An 18,757-nucleotide genomic window follows, 5' to 3' on the forward strand; every position below is an offset into this window, starting at 1 on the left:
CCCTGGCACCATTTCTTTTTCCTTCATGCTGTAGCTCAGAGCATCCAGTGCGTGCCATTGGCTGCACCTTCAAACCATCTGCAGAGCCCATGGAAGAGAGTGCCAAGGGCTAGATGGCTTAACCCACAGATGTGTGTTTCCTTCAGTTCTGGAGCCTAGAAACCCAAGGGCAAGTGCTGTTAGATTTGGACTTGTCTTTTTAAAGATAAGACTGCTCATCTAGAGGACCCAAGTTCAATTCCCAACACCTACGTGGCAGCTCACTGCCATTTGTCACTTCAGTCCCAGAGGATCTGACACACTCCTCCCTCCACCACAGGTACCAGGCACACATGGAGTGCACAAACATCACTTGCAGGCAAAACATCAAGACACATATGATAACAACATAGGGAAAACAACAATAAGCTTCTGACAGCTTGCAGATGGCCCAGCTCGCCAGTGCTTCCACATGGTTGTCTTGTGTGCAGACACTGTCCTAATTTTATTCTAGGGATACCAGCTATGTTCGTATGAGCTCATTTTAGTTTAATTTTCCCTTCAAGGAACCAGTTTTCAAATTCAGTCCTATCTACTAGGATTGGAGACATTTTGGCCTATCAGTCTGGGGGAAAGGGGCATAATCCAGCCCAGGAGAGCCCTCATATTGATCCCATAGCTTTCTTTCAACAATCTATTCTTCAGACATGAACAAGGGATTGGCAGTGCAGAGTCTTCCAGTGGCTTCTCAGCTCTGAGTAAAAAGTCAAGCCCTTAGTATCTCGTCTAGGACCCTACAGTATCAGCCCTTTCTCTCTTGCCTGCCCTTCACCTCTCTGACATCATTTGTACCTTCTCCACCTGCTTCAAGCCCCACTGTCCTCAGCTCTGTATGGAGACTGACATGTTTGCTCTTCATCTGCTGCTTTTGCATGCGTCGGTCCTCCACCTGCTGCTTTTACATGCGTGGGTCCTGTACCTGCTGCTTTTGCATGCATGGGTCCTCCACCTGCTGCTTTTATATGTGTGGGTCCTCCACCTGCTGCTTTTGCATGCGTGGGTCCTCCACCTGCTGCTTTTATATGCGTGGGTCCTCCACCTGCTGCTTTGCATGCATGGGTCCTCCACCTGCTGCTTCTGCATGTGTGGGTCCTCCACCTGCTGCTTTTGCATGCGTGGGTCCTCCACCTGCTGCTTTTGCATGCGTGGGTCCTCCACCTGCAGCTTTTACATGCTTGGGTCCTCCACCTGCTGCTTTTGCATGCGTGGGTCCTCCACCTGCTGCTTTTGCATGTGTGGGTCCTCCACCTGCTGCTTTTGCATGCGTGGGTCCTCTACCTGCTGCTTTTGCATGTGTGGGTCCTCCCTTGAAGCAGGCTCTGGTGAGGGTGCTTTAAGTTGTACCCCTTCTTTTACTTTACCCCATGGTCCTAGGCACATTTCAGTATACTTCACAACTACTAACTCTCACTGTTGCCAGTCTCCTACAGAACACTCAGTCCTGCATTGGACAGGTGGAGTAGGATGTTTTCTTGTTTGGTTTTGTTTTGCTGTTTTTTTCACCCCTGTACTTGTGCTGGAGCTCACAGTAGGTGCTCACTATTTCTTAAATGAATGCCACATTACTTCCCATGATTCCACATTCTCCTAAAAGAAACATGCATCAGAGGAGAATGCCAAAATGTTAGAAATGGGCATTGCAGAATGTTGGGAGAAAAGCACAATGGCCAGAGAAAAAACGTAAGAAAAGAAAGCAGCCAGCCGTGGTGGTGCACACCTTTAATCCCAGCACTTGGGAGGCAGAGGCAGGCGGATCTCTGTGAGTTTGAGGCCAGCCTGGTCTACAAACTGAGTTCAGGACAGCCAGGGCTACAGAGAAACCCGGTCTCAAAACAAACAAACAAACAAACAAAAACCAAAACAAAACAAAACCAAAAACAAAAAATGTGTAATGGCAGGGGGTGCGTGTGTGAGCCACGGAAAAGGGGGTTTGTGACTGCCCAGCTGAGCTGAACTTCCATCCTTTTCCAGTCACTGCGCAAGGTGACTGCAGCCTGCGTTTTTATACACTGGTCGAGATGATTGTTCTTTGGGATTGCTCAGTAAAGAACCGTTTCCTTGCAGGTTGCCTCCTCCCCTCTGGGGTGCACGATGGCTTTGCCTTTTTATCAGAAGTCCCACCAGCACTATGATCTCAGCTACCGCAACAAGGACCTCCGCAGCACCATGAGCCACTACCAACAGCAGCAGAAGCAGCGCTCCGCCATCTACACCCACGGCTCCACCGCCTATAGCAGCCGGTCCTCCGCAGCACACCGCCAGGAGTCAGAGGCCTTTAGTCACGCATCTGCCGCCTCCTACCAGCAGCAGGCCACTCAGGCCTACCGCCTTGGAGCATCTCAGTATTCTCAAGGGTCTGAAGTCAGCCGGAAGACAGCCTCCGCATATGATCATGGCTATTCCTACGGGTATGTCAGGAGCAGCCTTCCAACCTTGGGCACGTGTTCTAAATAATCGTGTTTCCTGTACATACGGCAACCCCGTTAGATGGGCTGTGGATGGAGGCCTGAGTGCTGCGTCTTGCCGTTACTCCTTCACTGTCTAGTTGAGATTATCAGAGCTCCAGAGCCTCACTGGAGGGGCTTGCTTGTGTCATCCGCTATGGTGATACTTCTAGAAGCAGGACATTTTGGTTACTCTGGCAGCAACAGAGCCAGAAAATGTTTTGGCTCTTGTAATGTCTCTGCTTAGGTTGAAAGCCAATACAGAATTTAAAATTCACAGGTTCCAAAGAAGTAAACTGCATCAGAGATGCATTGGAATTTTTCAACATCTGAAAACCACTACTCAAAATTCTGGGCCATTCAAGCAACACATATTTTCTCTGTCTGGAATATTGCATACAGAAGCATGGCCCTCTCTCAGTGGGCCTAAGAAAATAGGAACAAGCATACATTGTGCCACATAGACTATTGACCAGACACAGTGAGGAAGAGCGTACCCTTAAACAAGAAAGTTATGTAAGGTGCCAGGAAGAGTAAGGCACAGACGAAGGGCTGTTCCGCAAAGCAAGCCCAGACTCTCATTTCCTTGGAAACAGTAAAGTTAACATGAATGTAACTGTTATATCTAGAAATTTCCCATTTAGACTTCGTTGCTGGGGTGGGAGTTAAAGCTGCTTTTCTGACTGAGGTCTTGTAGGTGAAAGCGGGAAGTTTAGGAGTCATTAATTCAAATTGTGTGTGTGTGTGTGTGTGTGTGTGTGTGTGTGTCTGCAGGAGTTTGCATGTTCATGGCATGCAGGTGCCCACAGAGCCCAGCGAGAGCGTTAGAGCCCCTGGAGCTGGAGTTTCAGGTGGTTGTTATAAACCACACAGAGCTGCGAACAGAACGTGAGTCTTCGTGAGGGCAGTAGTGCTTGCAATGAAAAAGCCAGTGCTGCAGCTCCCAAGACAGTCCATTCCACACACACACACACACGCTCATGCACACACATGCTCACATACACACATGCTCACACACACACACACATGCACACACACACACACACTCACCTTATTTAATACAAACATACATAGACATGCAGCTGTGGGGTATAGGCTGTGGTTTAGCGGTGGTCTACCAGTGGAAGGTCCAAGAACCCAGTAGTTGTTAAGTCTACAAGGCCGATGTCTCAGCTGGTCTTCAGTGTGCACCCAACTCCTGAAGAAGTGGCCTCTAATGCGGGTGTAAGGATGGGCTTGGCAGTGAGAGGGAGGGCAAGCAGGCAGGGAGGGAGAGCTTCCCCCTTCCACTCCCTTTATATAGGCTGCCAGCGGAAGGTGTGGCCCAGGTTAAGGGTGGGCCTTTGTAGTGACAATTTTGGAAGTTTTGTTTCTTTTAAAAAACCACAGAAACAAGCATTATAGCAATATGTTTTCATTTAGCCCCAGCTGTGGGCTGTGGGCTGCTTCACAGCAGCTGACTAGGATTCGCCTCCTGCTCTAGCAACGGTGTGATCTTGGCAGCTGCAGATAGTTCTGAGATTGTGTCATGTTTGGAATTCTAGGGGCTTTTCAGAGGCCCGAGAGGTGGGGTGGGTTGTTGGTTGGCTGCTATTGGTTGTCGTTTGTTAAGTAATCGTGTGCAGAAAAAAGAGACAATAAGAAGAAGAAATTACATATCCCGATGTCAAAGATCAAACTTGCTCCAAGGAGCTGGACGTCCTTACCAGCAGGAAGTGGCCTAACAATAATGTCACCCCTTCCCGACGCCTGACTTTATTCAGGCATCTCTTTCCTCTCCTCTCCATCCCTTTTCCTCTCCCGTCTGGTGTCATGGGTTGAAAGGGAGGAGAAGGGGGGGAACGGTGGAAGGAAGAAGACCCCACAAAGTAGCAGAGCCCGCTGACAGGTCTCCCACTCCAGAAGATCTGGGTTAAAAGTCTTCCCACTTCACATGATTTAATTAAGGGAAAGAAATCCCTCACAGGTGTACCCAACAACTTGGGTTTTAGGTAAAATCTAGGTGTAGTAAAGTTGAGAACCAGGAATGGCCACCACAAGTCTACCCCTGGTCAGCTTGACACACAGTCTTATCTGCAATGAAGACAATAACCATAATTACCCCTGACACGATGCAACTATCCCACAAACAACTGCAAATGCGCTATATATTTGACCAGGGCATAATTATGCCTAACATGGTATGGTAACTGCAAGCGCTTTGTCAATTTTAGAGGAAGTGGCAATGCACCTTGATGGACATCCTTTTAATGTCTCAAACCTAAATCTGATGCCCACTGCTCTTCTCTTAGCTGATGTTGTCCTTACACATTCAAAGGTAAAGAAACCGAGGAAAGAAAACACAAATATCTGTGCAAAGACTTTCTTACAGATATGACAGAAACACTCATGTCGGTTATAATCCTCATGTCTGCAGCTGGTCACGTGGTCTCGGCTGGTCTCTGTAACTGTCTTCCTCTACTCCCCATTCTGTGTTTCCTCTGCCCTCAGCAGGTGTCAGTGTAGCGAAGCAGTGTTAGAGCAGGTCTTCTGTCACTACAGCGGTCGCTATGACGCTGTGCAATAGAGACTTCCCTGGAGACGTCCCAGCATCCTGCACTCGGCTTAGGTGCGCGTGCTTGTCCAGCCCACTGTGCTGGGCAGAGGTTTGTCTCCTCAGACTGAGGCCATTTTTATTCTACCACTCTTAAGAGTAAAAACCTTTTTTTAGTTTGTTTTTTGTTTCTTGGGGTTTTTTGTTTGTTTGTTTGTTAGGTTGGTTGGTTGGTTGGTTGGTTTTTTGAGACAGAGTCTCTCTGTGTAGCCCTGGCTGTCCTGGACTCATTTTGTAGACCAGGCTGGCCTCGAACTCAAAGAGATCTGCCTGCCTCTGCCTCCCTAGTGCTGGGATTAAAGATGTGTGCCACTGCACCTGGCAAAATAAAACATTTTATAGGAACTTTAAAAAATACACATGTAAGATATATGTAATTTTTAAAAATTTGTTTATTTATTAATTCATTCATATTACATCTCAATTGTTATCCCATCCCTTCTATCCTCCCATTCCTCCCTCCCTCCCACTTTCACTCTACTCCTCTCCCCTATGACTGTGGCTGACGGGGACCTCCTTCCTCTGTGTATGGTCATAGGGTATAAAGTCTCTTCTTGGTAGCCTGCTATCCTTCCCCTGAGTGCCACTAGGCCTCCCCATCAAGGGGATGTGGTCAAATATGGGGCACCAGAGTTCATGTGAAAGTCAGTCCCCACTCTCCACTCAATGGCGGAGAATGTCCTGTCCATTGGCTAGATCCATAATAGCCAGAACATGGAAACAGGCTAAGTGTCCTTCAGTAGAAGAATGGATACAGAAACTGTGGTACATTTACACTATGGAATACTACTCAGTACTAAAAGCAAGGAATTCCTGAAATTTGTGAACAAATGGATTAAACTAGAAATGATCATAATGAGTGAGTTCACCCAGAAGCAGAGAGACTCAAATGGTATATACTCATTTTTATCTGGACACTAGCCCAAGGGGCATGTCCCATGAAAGTCTTCACCTACCAGGAAAGTGGGACAGAGGGGAGGACATCCTATTGGGACTCTAGGCGAGAGAAGTATGGGAGAATGGGGAAACAGAAGGATCCAGAGGGTCCTAGAACCTACAAGATATATGCAATTTTTAATAAGTCTATTTATAGTCTGCAGTGATCTTTACAGTGTAGATATACGTGAGTTGTATGATTTGCAACCACTCACTGCCTCTAACCCTCTTCTCTAAGGCATGTGGTTTAGGTGGCATTTTTTTTTATTAATAAACTTATTTTTATAGTAAAATTTTAAGTCTTCTAAGATTTAGGTGTAAAATATATGTTGAGGCAACTGGAAAAAAGTCTCTCTTTCTGGTTATGTAAATAATGCAGTGGCTCGTGAATCATGCAGAGAAGGCAGAAGTCCCTAAATCCGTGACCTACAGCTGTCATGTCGGTGCCAGTGACCTCAAGGGAGCGTCTGGCAGGTTCCACGAGCCAGCCGGAGTCGGCTGGGGTTTGCCTGGAATGCACGATGGCAGCACTCTGAAATTCCACCTAGAATGGGGCAGGATCACCTTGCCGTCTCACTTTCATAGGTCATATTCTGCCACGGGATATTCATAAGGATCTCGCGTTGGCTGTAAAAATGGAAATATTGTCACTGAGGAGAATCTATTTCTTTTAGCACTTACTTTGAGTGACTCACCTTCCAAAGGAAAGTTGGGAGGAATTAACACCACATGCTGTGTGTGTGTGACAGCATCAGTGTGGTCTCTTGAAGAATGTTCCATAGCTATATTCAGAAGCTTCATTTAGGAGAGCAGCTGTCTTGCTGCGAGGAGGATTAGATGTTAAATATCCATTTACCTGGACTGACTGCCCTGGGTCTACAGAAGATATTGTTTTTATGATCACGAAGTTGTCGGCTGGTTTCTCATATATTTGTCTTATTTTTCCAACATGGAAGAATTGACAGGGTATTCTACATTTATATTTTTAAATGATTTTTATTTCCTTAGCTCCTTTGCAAACTTTTATGCTCAAACCACTTTAACTTTACGTGGACTGCTTTGTGTTATTTAGACTACTCCGTGCAGGATCCTTTTCATCTATAATCTGATACATCGTGTCAAGTATTAGTGATTGGACTGGCCTTTTTGGAGGGAGCAGGGATCTTGCCAGGCAGCCTTAGACAAGCTTCATATAGGAAACACGCTGTAGTCCTTTCCCCATGTCCCACATTGTGCCCCGTCCCTCCTGTGTGTGCAGGCTGGTATTTATCAGTGCTTGCTGTGTTCAAACAAGAGTGACTTCAAGATTCTTGGCAAGATCGGGATGAGCTAGAAGCAGTGCATGCTGGGAGAAAATGCCAGTGCTGCCTTCTTCTCTTCATATTGTGCAGTATAAAGAGAAAGAAGCCTGCCCTTGGAGCCATTGCAGGCGTCATCTTCAGAACTAGGAGCGACAAGTGCAGGCTTCCTGTCTCGATCATGTCTTAGGCTGTTTTTAAGTCCATTCAGAATGGAAGGATTTTCCTGCTAAATGGGCTGTCTCTCTCTGGGTTGTGAGCAGTGTTGCTGATAACGGCCCCTTGCTCTGGAGAGGCACCCCTCCGCAGTGGATGTACGCACTGGGTCTATTTTCAGCCCGACTTTGTAGTTGGATGCCCAGTCTTAAGGGGGAAACTGTGGAGATTTAGATGCGCTCAGGGCTTGGCTGACCTTAGTGAGGCTTACTTGGAGTCAGTGTGGCTGTAGCACAGACTGGTTACTGGCTATGTCATAAAACATATTAAATGCCTTTAATTCGTGGTTATATTGAGGAAAAAAAGAGTCTAAAAACAGCACAAACCCTGCCAGAATAGCAAGATTGCTGTTTTATATAACAATACATGTTATCAAGGAGGAATGCAAGGACAATGTGTGTGCCCATGTGTGTGCATGCATGTATGGCAGCCAGAGGCTAATGCCACGTGCCCTCCTCTGTTACTCTCCATGCTTTTGAGACCAGCACACTCACTGACCCAGGGTCTTTAGAATTCAGCTGGATTAAGCTGGACGGCAAAGACGCTGGGGTCCCCTAGGCGCCATCACCTAGTGCTGAAACCACAGGTGTTTCCAGCGTTAGCACATTCAGCTCTTTACATGGGTGTTGGGACTCTTACGTACTCACATGGCCGCGCTTTCATAGGAAACGCTTTACATACTGAGCTGTATCCCCAGCCCATTCTTCCTGTCCCTCTGGCTTTTCTGTTTATGTTCCTTTTTCCTCTGATCCTCAACTATATAGGAAGAAACATGATGTCATTATGTTGGTACTTAAATACCAGAAGAGGGCTGGCAATATGGCTCTTAGAGTAAATGTGCTTTTGCCAAACCTGCTGACTTGAGTTTGGTCTCTGTGCCTGGGGTAAATGTTAGGTCTGTCTGTCAGCTCCGGCCTGCTGACCAGACAGTGGGGAACCTGCGGGAGCTGTCTCAACAGGCCTGGCCTTCTCCCAGCTCTCTCTGGGAATGAGCAAGTAACTGGTGATGTCACATCTAGTCAACTACAGGACCACTGTACTGCGAGCTGGGACGTGTCAACGCGACTTGTACAAAGACAGAAAAATTCAGTCCAAAGGAGACAGTCTTAGAAAACGCATCTCTTGATTCTGCCTAGAAGACAGGGAGCGAGCGCTCCTGTTCCTGCTTTAAATGGACCATGCTGGGTGTGGCTGCACACATTTTCAATCCCAGCCATCAGGAGGCAGAGGCAGGCAGATTTCTGAATTCAAGGACAGCCTGGTCTACGAGTGAGTTCTAGTACAGACAGGGCCGAAGAAAGAAACCAGGTCTTGAAAAAAAAGCAAACAAACAAAACGCACAAAGAACTGTGAGAGGACCGCGAGAGCTCAGTGGTTAAAGGTGCTCACTGTTGCACAGGGAAAACCCCGTGAGCTTGAGTCCCTGGACCCTAAGTAAGAGTGGAAGAAGTGAAGCACGAGGCGTGCCGTCAGCCGTACACGCTTCAGACAGACAGAGTCGTGGGTTCTTATTAGGTTGAGCAAGTCCCTTTTTTTTGTCCCATTTTGTTGAGAGATTTAAAAAAAAAATTTATAGCCAGGCGTGGTGGCGCATGCCTTTAATCCCAGCACTTGGGAGGCAGAGGCAGGCGGATCGCTGTGAGTTCGAGGCCAGCCTGGTCTACAGAGCGAGTCCAGGACAGCCAAGGCTACATAGAGAAACCCTGTCTCAAAAAAAAAATTTTTATTTGCCTGTGTGTGTGTGTGTGTGTGTGTGTGTGTGTGTGTGTGTGTTGAGGGGTGGCACGGCTGCACATAAGTGCATGTGAGTTGAGGCCAGAAATTAGTCTCCAGTGTTTTTCTCAGGTACTGTCCCCACCTTGTTTGGTTTGTTTTCTAGCTTCAGTAAATAACTTGGAAGCTGGGCATAGTTGCATGGTCCGTAACTAGGAGGACCACCATGAGCCTGGGCCAGCCTGAGCTATGAAGCAGGACCCTGGCTCAGTCAGCCAGTCAGTAAATAACTTGGCATAGCTGTCATCTGTTCAAATCGTTATTTAACGTCTACTCCCACACTCTGCAAGAAACAGTGACTCAGCTAGTTGTGGTGGCTCCCGCCTTTATTACAGCAGTCAGGAGGCAGAGGCAGGCAGATCTCTGTGAGTTCTAGGCTAGCCTGGTCTATACAGTGAGTTCCAGAACAGCCAGGGCTACTTAGTGAGACCTTGTCTCAGATTAAAAGAAAGAAACAAACAAACAATAGCTTGAATAAGCTTTAGAAAGGATAAAAATGCTGCAGTTTTGTGTTTCCTATATAATATTGTACAATATATAACAACATAGTCCTTAATATAAAGTAATAAATGGGAGCTAGTACTGTTGCCACAAATCTTTAGAGTCTAATTTAACTATTAAAACTCAGCTGTGCCAAGCATGGTGGCACAGGCCTTTAATCCCAGCACTTGGGAGGCAGAGGCAGGCAGATCTTTGTGAGTTCAAGGCCAGCCTGCTCTACAAAGTGAGTCCAGAACAGCCAAGGCTACACAGAGAAGCCTGTCTTGAAAAACTAAAAAAACAAATCAACAAACAAAACAACGAACCAAAGAAATAAAAAACAAAACTCAGCTGCTATGATTTACCTGTGAGACCAGGGTAATCTCATTTGGGGTATGTCCTATATAATAAGTTCATATTTGTCTTACAGGACAAAAGGAGCAAACAAAAATAATAGTGTCATAACTTCTCTTGCAATCAAACATTAAAAAATGAGCTTGAAAAATTTGTAGAAACAATAATGAAAGAAATAGAGTAAAAAAAAAAGAAGAGTAATGAGAAAATTCCATTGTACTCAAAATAAGGAAGGCAGCAATACACCCAATATCACAGCTTATTTTGTAGACAAATAGAGTAAAGAGATAGAGGCAAATAAATACCACTTTGAACTTAGACGGGTATCAGAACAGGCTGTGCTCTGTGGCCTGCAGTATAAAATGCAGTCCTTTTGCTGGAACGGCCAGCCAGGGACAGATTTCACTCTGGCTTCCAGTTGGTTAGCAATCCACAAGCTCAACTTGAAGGTTCTAACCTTTAGCTTCGGAACTGTTCCATAGACGTGAGCTAGCTGTCACCTTGGGTAGCAGAGTAGAGAGGCCGTGTGCCACTTCCATGAGATCACACCAGAAGATCAATGGCAGTAGCCCACCCTGCACACACAACACAATGAACACACGCACGCACGCACGCACGCACGCACTCATGCACTCACGCATGTGCTTAACATCTACTCAGAAACTGCGCCCTGTGCACCCTGTAAACCCTTGACCGGGCATGGTGGCACACGCCTTTAATCCCAGCACTCGGGAGGCAGAGGCAGGTGGATCGCTGTGAGTTCAAGGCCAGCCTGGTCTACAAAGCGAGTCCAGGACAACCAAGGCTACACAGAGAAACCCGGTCTTGAAAAACCAAAAACCAAAACAAAAACCTTTGACCCTTATTTTCTTGTACAGTGCTACTTACTTCCTGTACTGTGTATGTTTGGCCCACGTTCTGCTTTTGATGTACGTAATTCTCTTTGCTTTTATAAATGTTAAAAAAAAGATTAGTTATTCCTTGTGTGTTTGTGCTTCCATAAGTCTGTGAGTGCCACGTGCACACAGGTGCTCTCAGAGGCCAGAGGGCAGAGGCCGGAGGGCAGAGGGCAGAGGGCAGAGGCCTCCAGAGCTAGAGTGGCAGGTGGTGGCGAGCCAGCAGCTGCGTGTCCTGTGAGAGGCCTAGGTGCTCTTCATTTGTGTTTTTGTTTCCCGAGACAAGGTTTCTCCGTGTGGCCCTGGCTCTCCTGGCACTAGCGCTGTAGAAACAGGCTAGTCTCAAACTCAAAGAGATCTGACAGCTGCTGCCTCCTGAGTGCGGGGATTAAAGGTATGCGCTGCCGCCACCTGGTTGGCAGTGAGTGTTGTTGATGGCACAGCCTTCTCTCTAGCATGTCTGAACGGTTTTGAAGCAAATTAGACAATGACCAAGGTTTGACTAGTCTTAACTGGCCTCTTGATAGTCCCAAGAGATAACCACTCTCAGGGATCACTTTCTTGTCAGGAGTCTCCGTACCAGGTGCTTTAAAAATATTATTTTCTTTTAGAATAGCGCAAGTCTTTAGGAGAAAATTAGGTATAGAGAGTTCCCTCACGGCCTGCTGTTGTTCGCACCCTTCATCACCATGGACACCAGGGGATCCAGTCTACACGTTGCCTCCTGGGAGTCCATGTGCTTGAGTTTATGAAATTGTCTTATGAAAAACACAATTTGATTAATTCAACAACTATAAAGTTAAGGCTACATTTTTGCTTTATTATTATTATTATTATTTATTATTATTATTATTATTATTATTATTATTTACAGCTTACACTGTGTCCCCCTCACTAGTGAGAGCTTTCCACTCACTCAAGCAAGAGCCACCTCTTTGCAGACATTTGCCTCAGTGAGCGTAGTTAAGTATAAGTGCCCCCGGGTCCCTCATACTGTCCCACTCTCTACCAAATGCCCACGCGATGAGAACATATTTGGTGAGTTCAGGGTTTCCTCAGCTGCTGAAATCTGCCTGCAGTAAGTACACAGAGCTCTCACAGTGAGAGAATGCCTCAGGTTCTGCATCAGAATAGCCCAGGGTCCCCTGTGTATATATTTGTCTATATGCTCAAGACCCTGGGCTTAATTCCTAACACAAAGTGAGAGAGAGAGAGAGAGAGAGAGAGAGAGGAGGAGAGAGACAGAGATTGATTTATCTAGACTGCCTAAATTTAAAACACTATTTTAGCCACAAAGGGTTTTTAAAAATAGCAACATATCAGCCGGGTGGTGGTGGCACACACCTTTAATCCCAGTACTCAGGAGGTAGAGGCATGCAGATCGCTGTGAGTTTGAGGCCAGCCTAGTCCACAAAGTGAGTCCCTAACCCTAACCGTAACCCTACACAGGGAAACTGTCTCAAAAAACTAAATAAACAAAACAAACAAAAAATTCAACATCTCTCTCTCTCTTTGCCCTTGAAATTTTAGAGGGAAAAAGTCATGAAATCACCATTACTGCCTTTTCTGTGTCTGTCTAGAGTATATTTGCACATCTGTAGTCCTTCTAACTCTTATCTATCTCTGAAGGGAAAACATAAAAATGTGGAGACCTAAGGTTCTGGGAACTCCCTTATGTAATGACCCCCGCCCCCTGCTTTATCAATCCTTGGAATAGCTTCAATGCACGTGTGTTCTGTCTAATGTTAGGAGTCTTATTTCAGACTTACAGATTCCAGTCTGCTATTAGAAGATTATTCATCCAAGTTGAGCCCCCAAACAAAGAGAGCCAAGCGGAGCCTTCTGTCTGGAGAGGAAACCGGAAACCTGCCAGGCAACTACATGGTGCCGATTTACTCTGGGCGGTGCGTACACTTTCTCTTCCTGTGTGTAGCTTATAAGTATGGAGTCAGTAGTCCTGACATTCATCGTGGACTCACTATATATAGGTTTTAAAAGGACTTAGGAAGCTTGGAACACACACTGAGAAAGACAGGTTTGTTGAAACCAAGGCATTTCAGTTTCAGATGTTTTTCTTACACATAGGATGCACACATACAGGCAAGTGAAAATACTCACACACACACACACACACACACACGCAACAATAAGTAAATGGTTAAAAAAAAATCCTGGCAAATCAGAGTCTAACTCTTTATTATAGAAGAACGTGTCAAGAAAGACAAAAGAGCAGGACAAATGATTAGGACATGATGCTGTTTTCCTGGTCAGCTGACATGGGAAACAGAGCTTTAGGTGTTAGTGAGGAAATACTGTTGTAGTCGACACACATAAAGTAAAGGAGTCAAAGGTATAGAGCGCAAAAGAAGCAGGGTGAGATGTGGAGGGGCAAAGGGAGGAGGGTAAGAAAGGGCACTAGAGGTCCACATACGATCAGAATTCTAATATGTGTATAGAATGTCAACAACAAAGCTCATTACTTTGCAGAATTAGTATATGTGATGATAATTTTTAAATTATGTATGTTAAAAACCCAAACTATAAAATGTTGGGGACTGAAGAAGCCCACCACACACCAGAGCCTTGTGTGGCATTAGGACAGGTTCCTGCGACACAGCACCTGGGATGTGCACTGCAAGCAGCACAGCAGCCTGGGATGCGCACTACAGCAGCACAGCAGCCTGGGATGTGCACTGCAGCAGCACAGCAGCCTGGGATGCGCACTACAAGCAGCACAGGCAGCCTGGGATGCGCACTTACAGCAGCACAAGCAGCTCTGGGATGCGCACTACAGCAGCACAGCAGCCTGGGATGCGCACTACAGCAGCACAGCAGCCTGGGATGCGCACTACAGCAGCACAGCAGCTCTGGGATGCGCACTACAGCAGCACAGCAAGCCTGGGATGCGCACTACAGCAGCACAGCAGCCTGGGATGCGCACTACAGCAGCACAGCAGCCTGGGATGCGCACTACAGCACTACAAGAAACACAGCAGCCTCTGGGATGCGCCTACAGCAGCACAGCAGCCTGGGATGCGCACTACAGCAGCAACAGCAGCCTGGGATGCGCACTACAGCAGCACAGCAGCCTGGGATGCTGCACTAGCAGCAGCACAGCAGCCTGGGATGTGCACTACAGCAGCACAGCAGCCTGGGATGTGCACTTACAGCAGCACGCAGCCTGGGATGTGCACTACAGCAGCACAGCAGCCTGGGATGCGCACTTCAGCAGCACAGCAGCCTGGGATGCGCACTACAGCAGCACAGCAGCCTGGGATGCGCACTACAGCAGCACAGCAGCCTGGGATGTGCACTGCAAGCAGCACAGCAGCCTGGGATGCGCACTACAGCAGCACAGGCAGCCTGGGATGCGCACGACAGCATCACAGCAGCCTGGGATGTGCACTACACAGCAGCACAGCAGCCTGGGATGCTGCATACAGCAACACAGCAGCCTGGGATGCGCACTACAGCAGCACAGCAGCCTGGGATGTGCACTATAGCAGCACAGCAGCCTGGGATGCGCAGACAGCAGCACAGCAGCCTGGGATGTGCACTGCAGCAGCACAGCAGCCTGGGATGCGCACTACAGCAGCACAGCAGCCTGGGATGTGCACTACAGCAGCACAGCAGCCTGGGATGCGCACTACACTACAGCAGCACAGCAGCCTGGGATGCGCACTACAGCAGCACAGCAGCCTGGGATTGCACTACAGCAGCACAGCAGCCTGGGATGTGCACTGCAGCAGCACAGCAGCCTGGGATGCGCAGACAGCAGCACAGCAGCCTGGGATGCGCACTACAGCAGCACAGCAGCCTGGGATGCGCACTACAGCAGCACAGCAGCCTGGGATGTGCACTGCAGCAACACAGCAGCCTGGGATGTGCACTACAGCAGCACAGCAGCCTGGGATGCGCACTGCAGCACAGCAGCCTGGGATGCGCACTACAGCAGCACAGCAGCCCTGGGATGTGCACTGCAGCACAGCAGCCTGGGATGCCCAGCAGCCACATCAGCCGGGATGTGCACTAGCAGCAGCACAGCAGCCTGGGATGCGCACTACAGCAGCACAGCAGCCTGGGATGCGCACTACAGCAGCAACAGCAGCCTGGGATGCGCACTACAGCAGCACAGCAGCCTGGGATGTGCACTTCAGCAGCACAGCAGCCTGGGATGTGCACTACAGCAGCACAGCAGCCTGGGATGTGCAATACAGCAGCACAGCAGCCTGGGATGTGCACTTGCAGCAGCACAGCAGCCCTGGGATGTGCACTGCAGCAGCACAGCAGCCTGGGATGTGCACTGCAGCAGCACAGCAGCCTGGGATGCGCACTAACAGCAGACAGCATCCCTGGGATGCGCACTACAGCAGCACAGCAGCCTGGGATGTGCACTACAGCAGCACAGCAGCCTGGGATGGCAGACAGCAGCACAGCAGCCTGGGATGCGCAGACAGCAGCACAGCAGCCTGGGATGCGCACGACAGCAGCACAGCAGCCTGGGATGCGACTACAGCAGCACTGCAGCCTGGGATGCGCACTACAGCAGCACAGCAGCCTGGGATGCGCAGACAGCAGCACAGCAGCCTGGGATGCGCACTACAGCAGCACAGCAGCCTGGATGCGCAGACAGCAGCACAGCAGCCTGGGATGCGCAGACAGCAGCACAGCAGCCTGGGATGCGCAGACAGCAGCACAGCAGCCTGGGATGCGCACTGCAGCAGCACAGCAGCCTGGGATGTGCACTACAGCAGCACAGCATCCTGGGATGTGCACTGCAGCAGCACAGCAGCCTGGGATGCGCACTGCAGCAGCACAGCAGCCTGGGATGTGCACTGCAGCAGCACAGCAGCCTGGGATGCGCACTACAGCAGCACAGCAGCTCTGGGATGCGCACTACAGAGCACAGCAGCCTGGATGCGCACTACAGCAGCACAGCAGCCTGGGATGCGCACTGCAGCAGCACAGCAGCCTGGGATGCGCACTGCAGCAGCACAGCAGCCTGGGATGTGCACTACAGCAGCACAGCAGCCTGGGATGCGCACTGCAGCAGGGTCCTCGTACTCTCATGTCAGGCCTGGATACTGTATCTCTATCTAGTTGTACATTGTCATCTTTCCTGGAGAAGAATCCCTGCCTTATCTTTTACTATAAGAGCACACTGCATTGACCAGTGAACCTCCTTGGGCAATTTCCTGACCTCCATTAAGCCTTGTCACCACATCTTTAACATAGGAGTGACAGTGCTTACCTTTTTTTTTATGTATTTGTTTATTATGTATACAGTGTTCTGCCTGCCTGTGTTTTTGGACACCAGAAGAGGACACCAGATCACATTATAGATGGCTGTGAGCCACCATGTGGTTGCTGGGAATTGAACTCAGGACCTTTGGAAGAGCAGCCAGTGCTCTTAACCTCTGAGCCAACTCTCCAGCCCGACAGTGCTTACCTTGTGTGGTTTTATTTGAATGAAATGAAACATCCTATGTGAAAGACACCAGAGTCATCATGGGAATCATTGCTCTTGTCCTTCTTAGTGTGGAAGGAAGACACTTCCTTCTATAATAAAGAATTAGACTCTGATTTACCAGGATGTTTTAGATGACTTACTTGTCATTGTATGTGTATGAACATTTTGCTTCCTGTATGTAAGTGTATCACCTTCATGTAGTGCTCATGGAGCTCAGAAGAGGGCAGTGGATCCCTAGGGGCTGGAGCTACAAGAGGTGCACGTGTGCCTGACTGTTGCTCAGCCTCACCAGCCCCACACCAGGGTTTCTGTGGGCAATGGCAAGTACCTGCCTGAGCTCAGAGAAACAAGGCTAGCTGGTCATCACCCCACCATTTCTACACTCTGCTCTGTTGTTTCAGCCAAGTGCACATCGGTGGAATTAGAGACACAGAAGAAGAAAGAATTAAAGAAGCTGCTGCTTACATAGCTCAGAGGACTCTTCTTGCCAGCGAGGAAGCAGTCGCAGCATCCAAGCAGTCCATGGTATCCAAGCAGTCCACGGCATCCACGCAGTCCACGGCATCCAAACAGGCCACGTCCACCCTTCAACGAGAAGAAACGTTTGAGAGAAGTCGAGGAATATTGTGATTCGAGAAAAGGCAGAAGAGCTGTCACTGAGGAAAACAGTAAGGAGAGCTAATTTCAGGGTATTTATAAGAGTGGAAATGTGTTTCATAAGCTGTGTGTGAGCGTGTGTGTGTGCACAGATCGGTTTGCTTCAAGAACAGGACTGTGCAAGGGTTAGGAAACAAAGCTAATGGACCAAGGAGACCAGACATCAGAGTGTGTAGGTCAAATGAAGGCGGGCTTTGGAATGTTAAGTTTCACGGAAATTCAGGTTTGAAAGATGTAAGTAAGTTTCTGAAGCTACTTTAGGAACCCACCCCAGGAATGTTGCTCAGCCTTAGGGTTTTAAAATAACCTAGCTCACCTTTAAAATCAGTAAAGAAATAATTTTAACCTCCCTGTAAAACTAAGGATCAGAAATGTAAAAATTAGCTCTAAGAATGCAGTAAGTTGATACTGCTTGCACAAGGCATAAAGCCATGGGTTCAATCCCCACCAGACCACAAAGTGGGATGTGATGGCGGATGCCTGTAATCCTTACACTTAAGATGTCGAGCCAGTTGGGAGGCTGAGGCAGACGAATCACTGTGAGTTTGAGGCCAGCTTGGTGTACATAGTGAGCCCAGGACAGCCAAAGCTACACAGAGAAACCTTGTCTCAAAAAAAAAAAAAAAAAAAAAAAAAAATGTCGAGCCAGAAAGACCAGAAGTTTAAAGTCATCCTTGGCTCTAAGGTGCGTTGGAGGCCAGCCCAGGCAACATAGGATTCTATCCCAAAGCAAACAAAACAAAGGAAAATCACAACCTTGCCTGCTGCCTGCTGCTTTCGCACTAGACGTGGCTTTAACTTGGGAGTGTTTGGTTGTGTGCCTGCTCACTTTTTCAGATAGAAGACACCCAAGCCTATCACGGAAAGCTAATGAAGACCACCTGCTTCACGCTCCCGAATTCATCATTAAACCTCGTTCTCACCACCGTGTGGGAGAAAGAGAACGTGAAACTGCACTGTTCCGTAGCAGGCTGGCCGGAACCTCGTCTCACATGGTATGTTTTCCAGGTGGTCCCGGAGCTGAGGAGGTGGGCATGGGAAGGTCCCTAACCCTATGTAGACGCGCCGTGAAGCTCCAGGTCCCACGAAAGACCTTATCCCAAAAGTACAGTGGAGAATAATTGAAGAAGACACTTGATGTCAATCTGGTCTTCACACGCACACACTCCCTCACACTCAGCATGCATACACACTTTACATGCACACACACGTACATGTACACATGCACACATAAATATGTATTTATACACAAAAAACTAAAACTCAGAGAGCTTCCACCTCTATCCCTCCTGTCTCAAAATCAAAAACAAAAGCAACAATAGCAAATGCCAAAAATCGCTATGCATTACTATGGCAAATAATTTATAGTAAACTAAAATGAGAAATGCCACAAAAATATTTCTAACACTTCAGCAAAAATAAATTTTTCAAGTTTTAACTTAGAAATTGTGAAATATAAAAGTAAATTAAAAGTTAATTGCTATTGGCCCCACCCTTCCTTATGACTATAAAGTTGTACCATCCAACCTTTAAAAGAACATTTCCTCTTTAAAAAAAAAAATCAAGCAATCAATCCAACAACAACAAAACTGAGCCAGCAA

At 47.8% G+C, this 18,757-nt stretch overlaps 2 protein-coding genes across 4 annotated transcripts in view; both read left to right on the top strand.

The window, feature by feature from the left end:
* LOC127196630 (myomesin-1-like) overlaps positions 1–17,144 on the top strand; it is an 84,278-nt gene extending 67,134 nt beyond the window's left edge. For both annotated transcript variants that reach the window (XM_051154487.1, XM_051154486.1), the window contains exons 2-4: positions 2,104–2,447; positions 12,793–12,933; positions 16,901–17,144. In XM_051154487.1, the coding sequence (XP_051010444.1) occupies positions 2,131–2,447; positions 12,793–12,933; positions 16,901–17,129 (687 nt within the window). In that variant the 5' untranslated portion in view covers positions 2,104–2,130 and the 3' untranslated portion in view covers positions 17,130–17,144. The remainder of the gene's footprint in view (positions 1–2,103; positions 2,448–12,792; positions 12,934–16,900) is intronic.
* The window catches only part of LOC127196634 (myomesin-1), a 166,541-nt gene that overhangs the window by 61,936 nt on the left and 85,848 nt on the right, over positions 1–18,757 (top strand). The window lies entirely within an intron of this gene.

Source organism: Acomys russatus, chromosome 12 (genome assembly GCF_903995435.1).
Source record: "Acomys russatus chromosome 12, mAcoRus1.1, whole genome shotgun sequence".
Taxonomy (NCBI): Eukaryota; Metazoa; Chordata; class Mammalia; order Rodentia; family Muridae; genus Acomys; species Acomys russatus.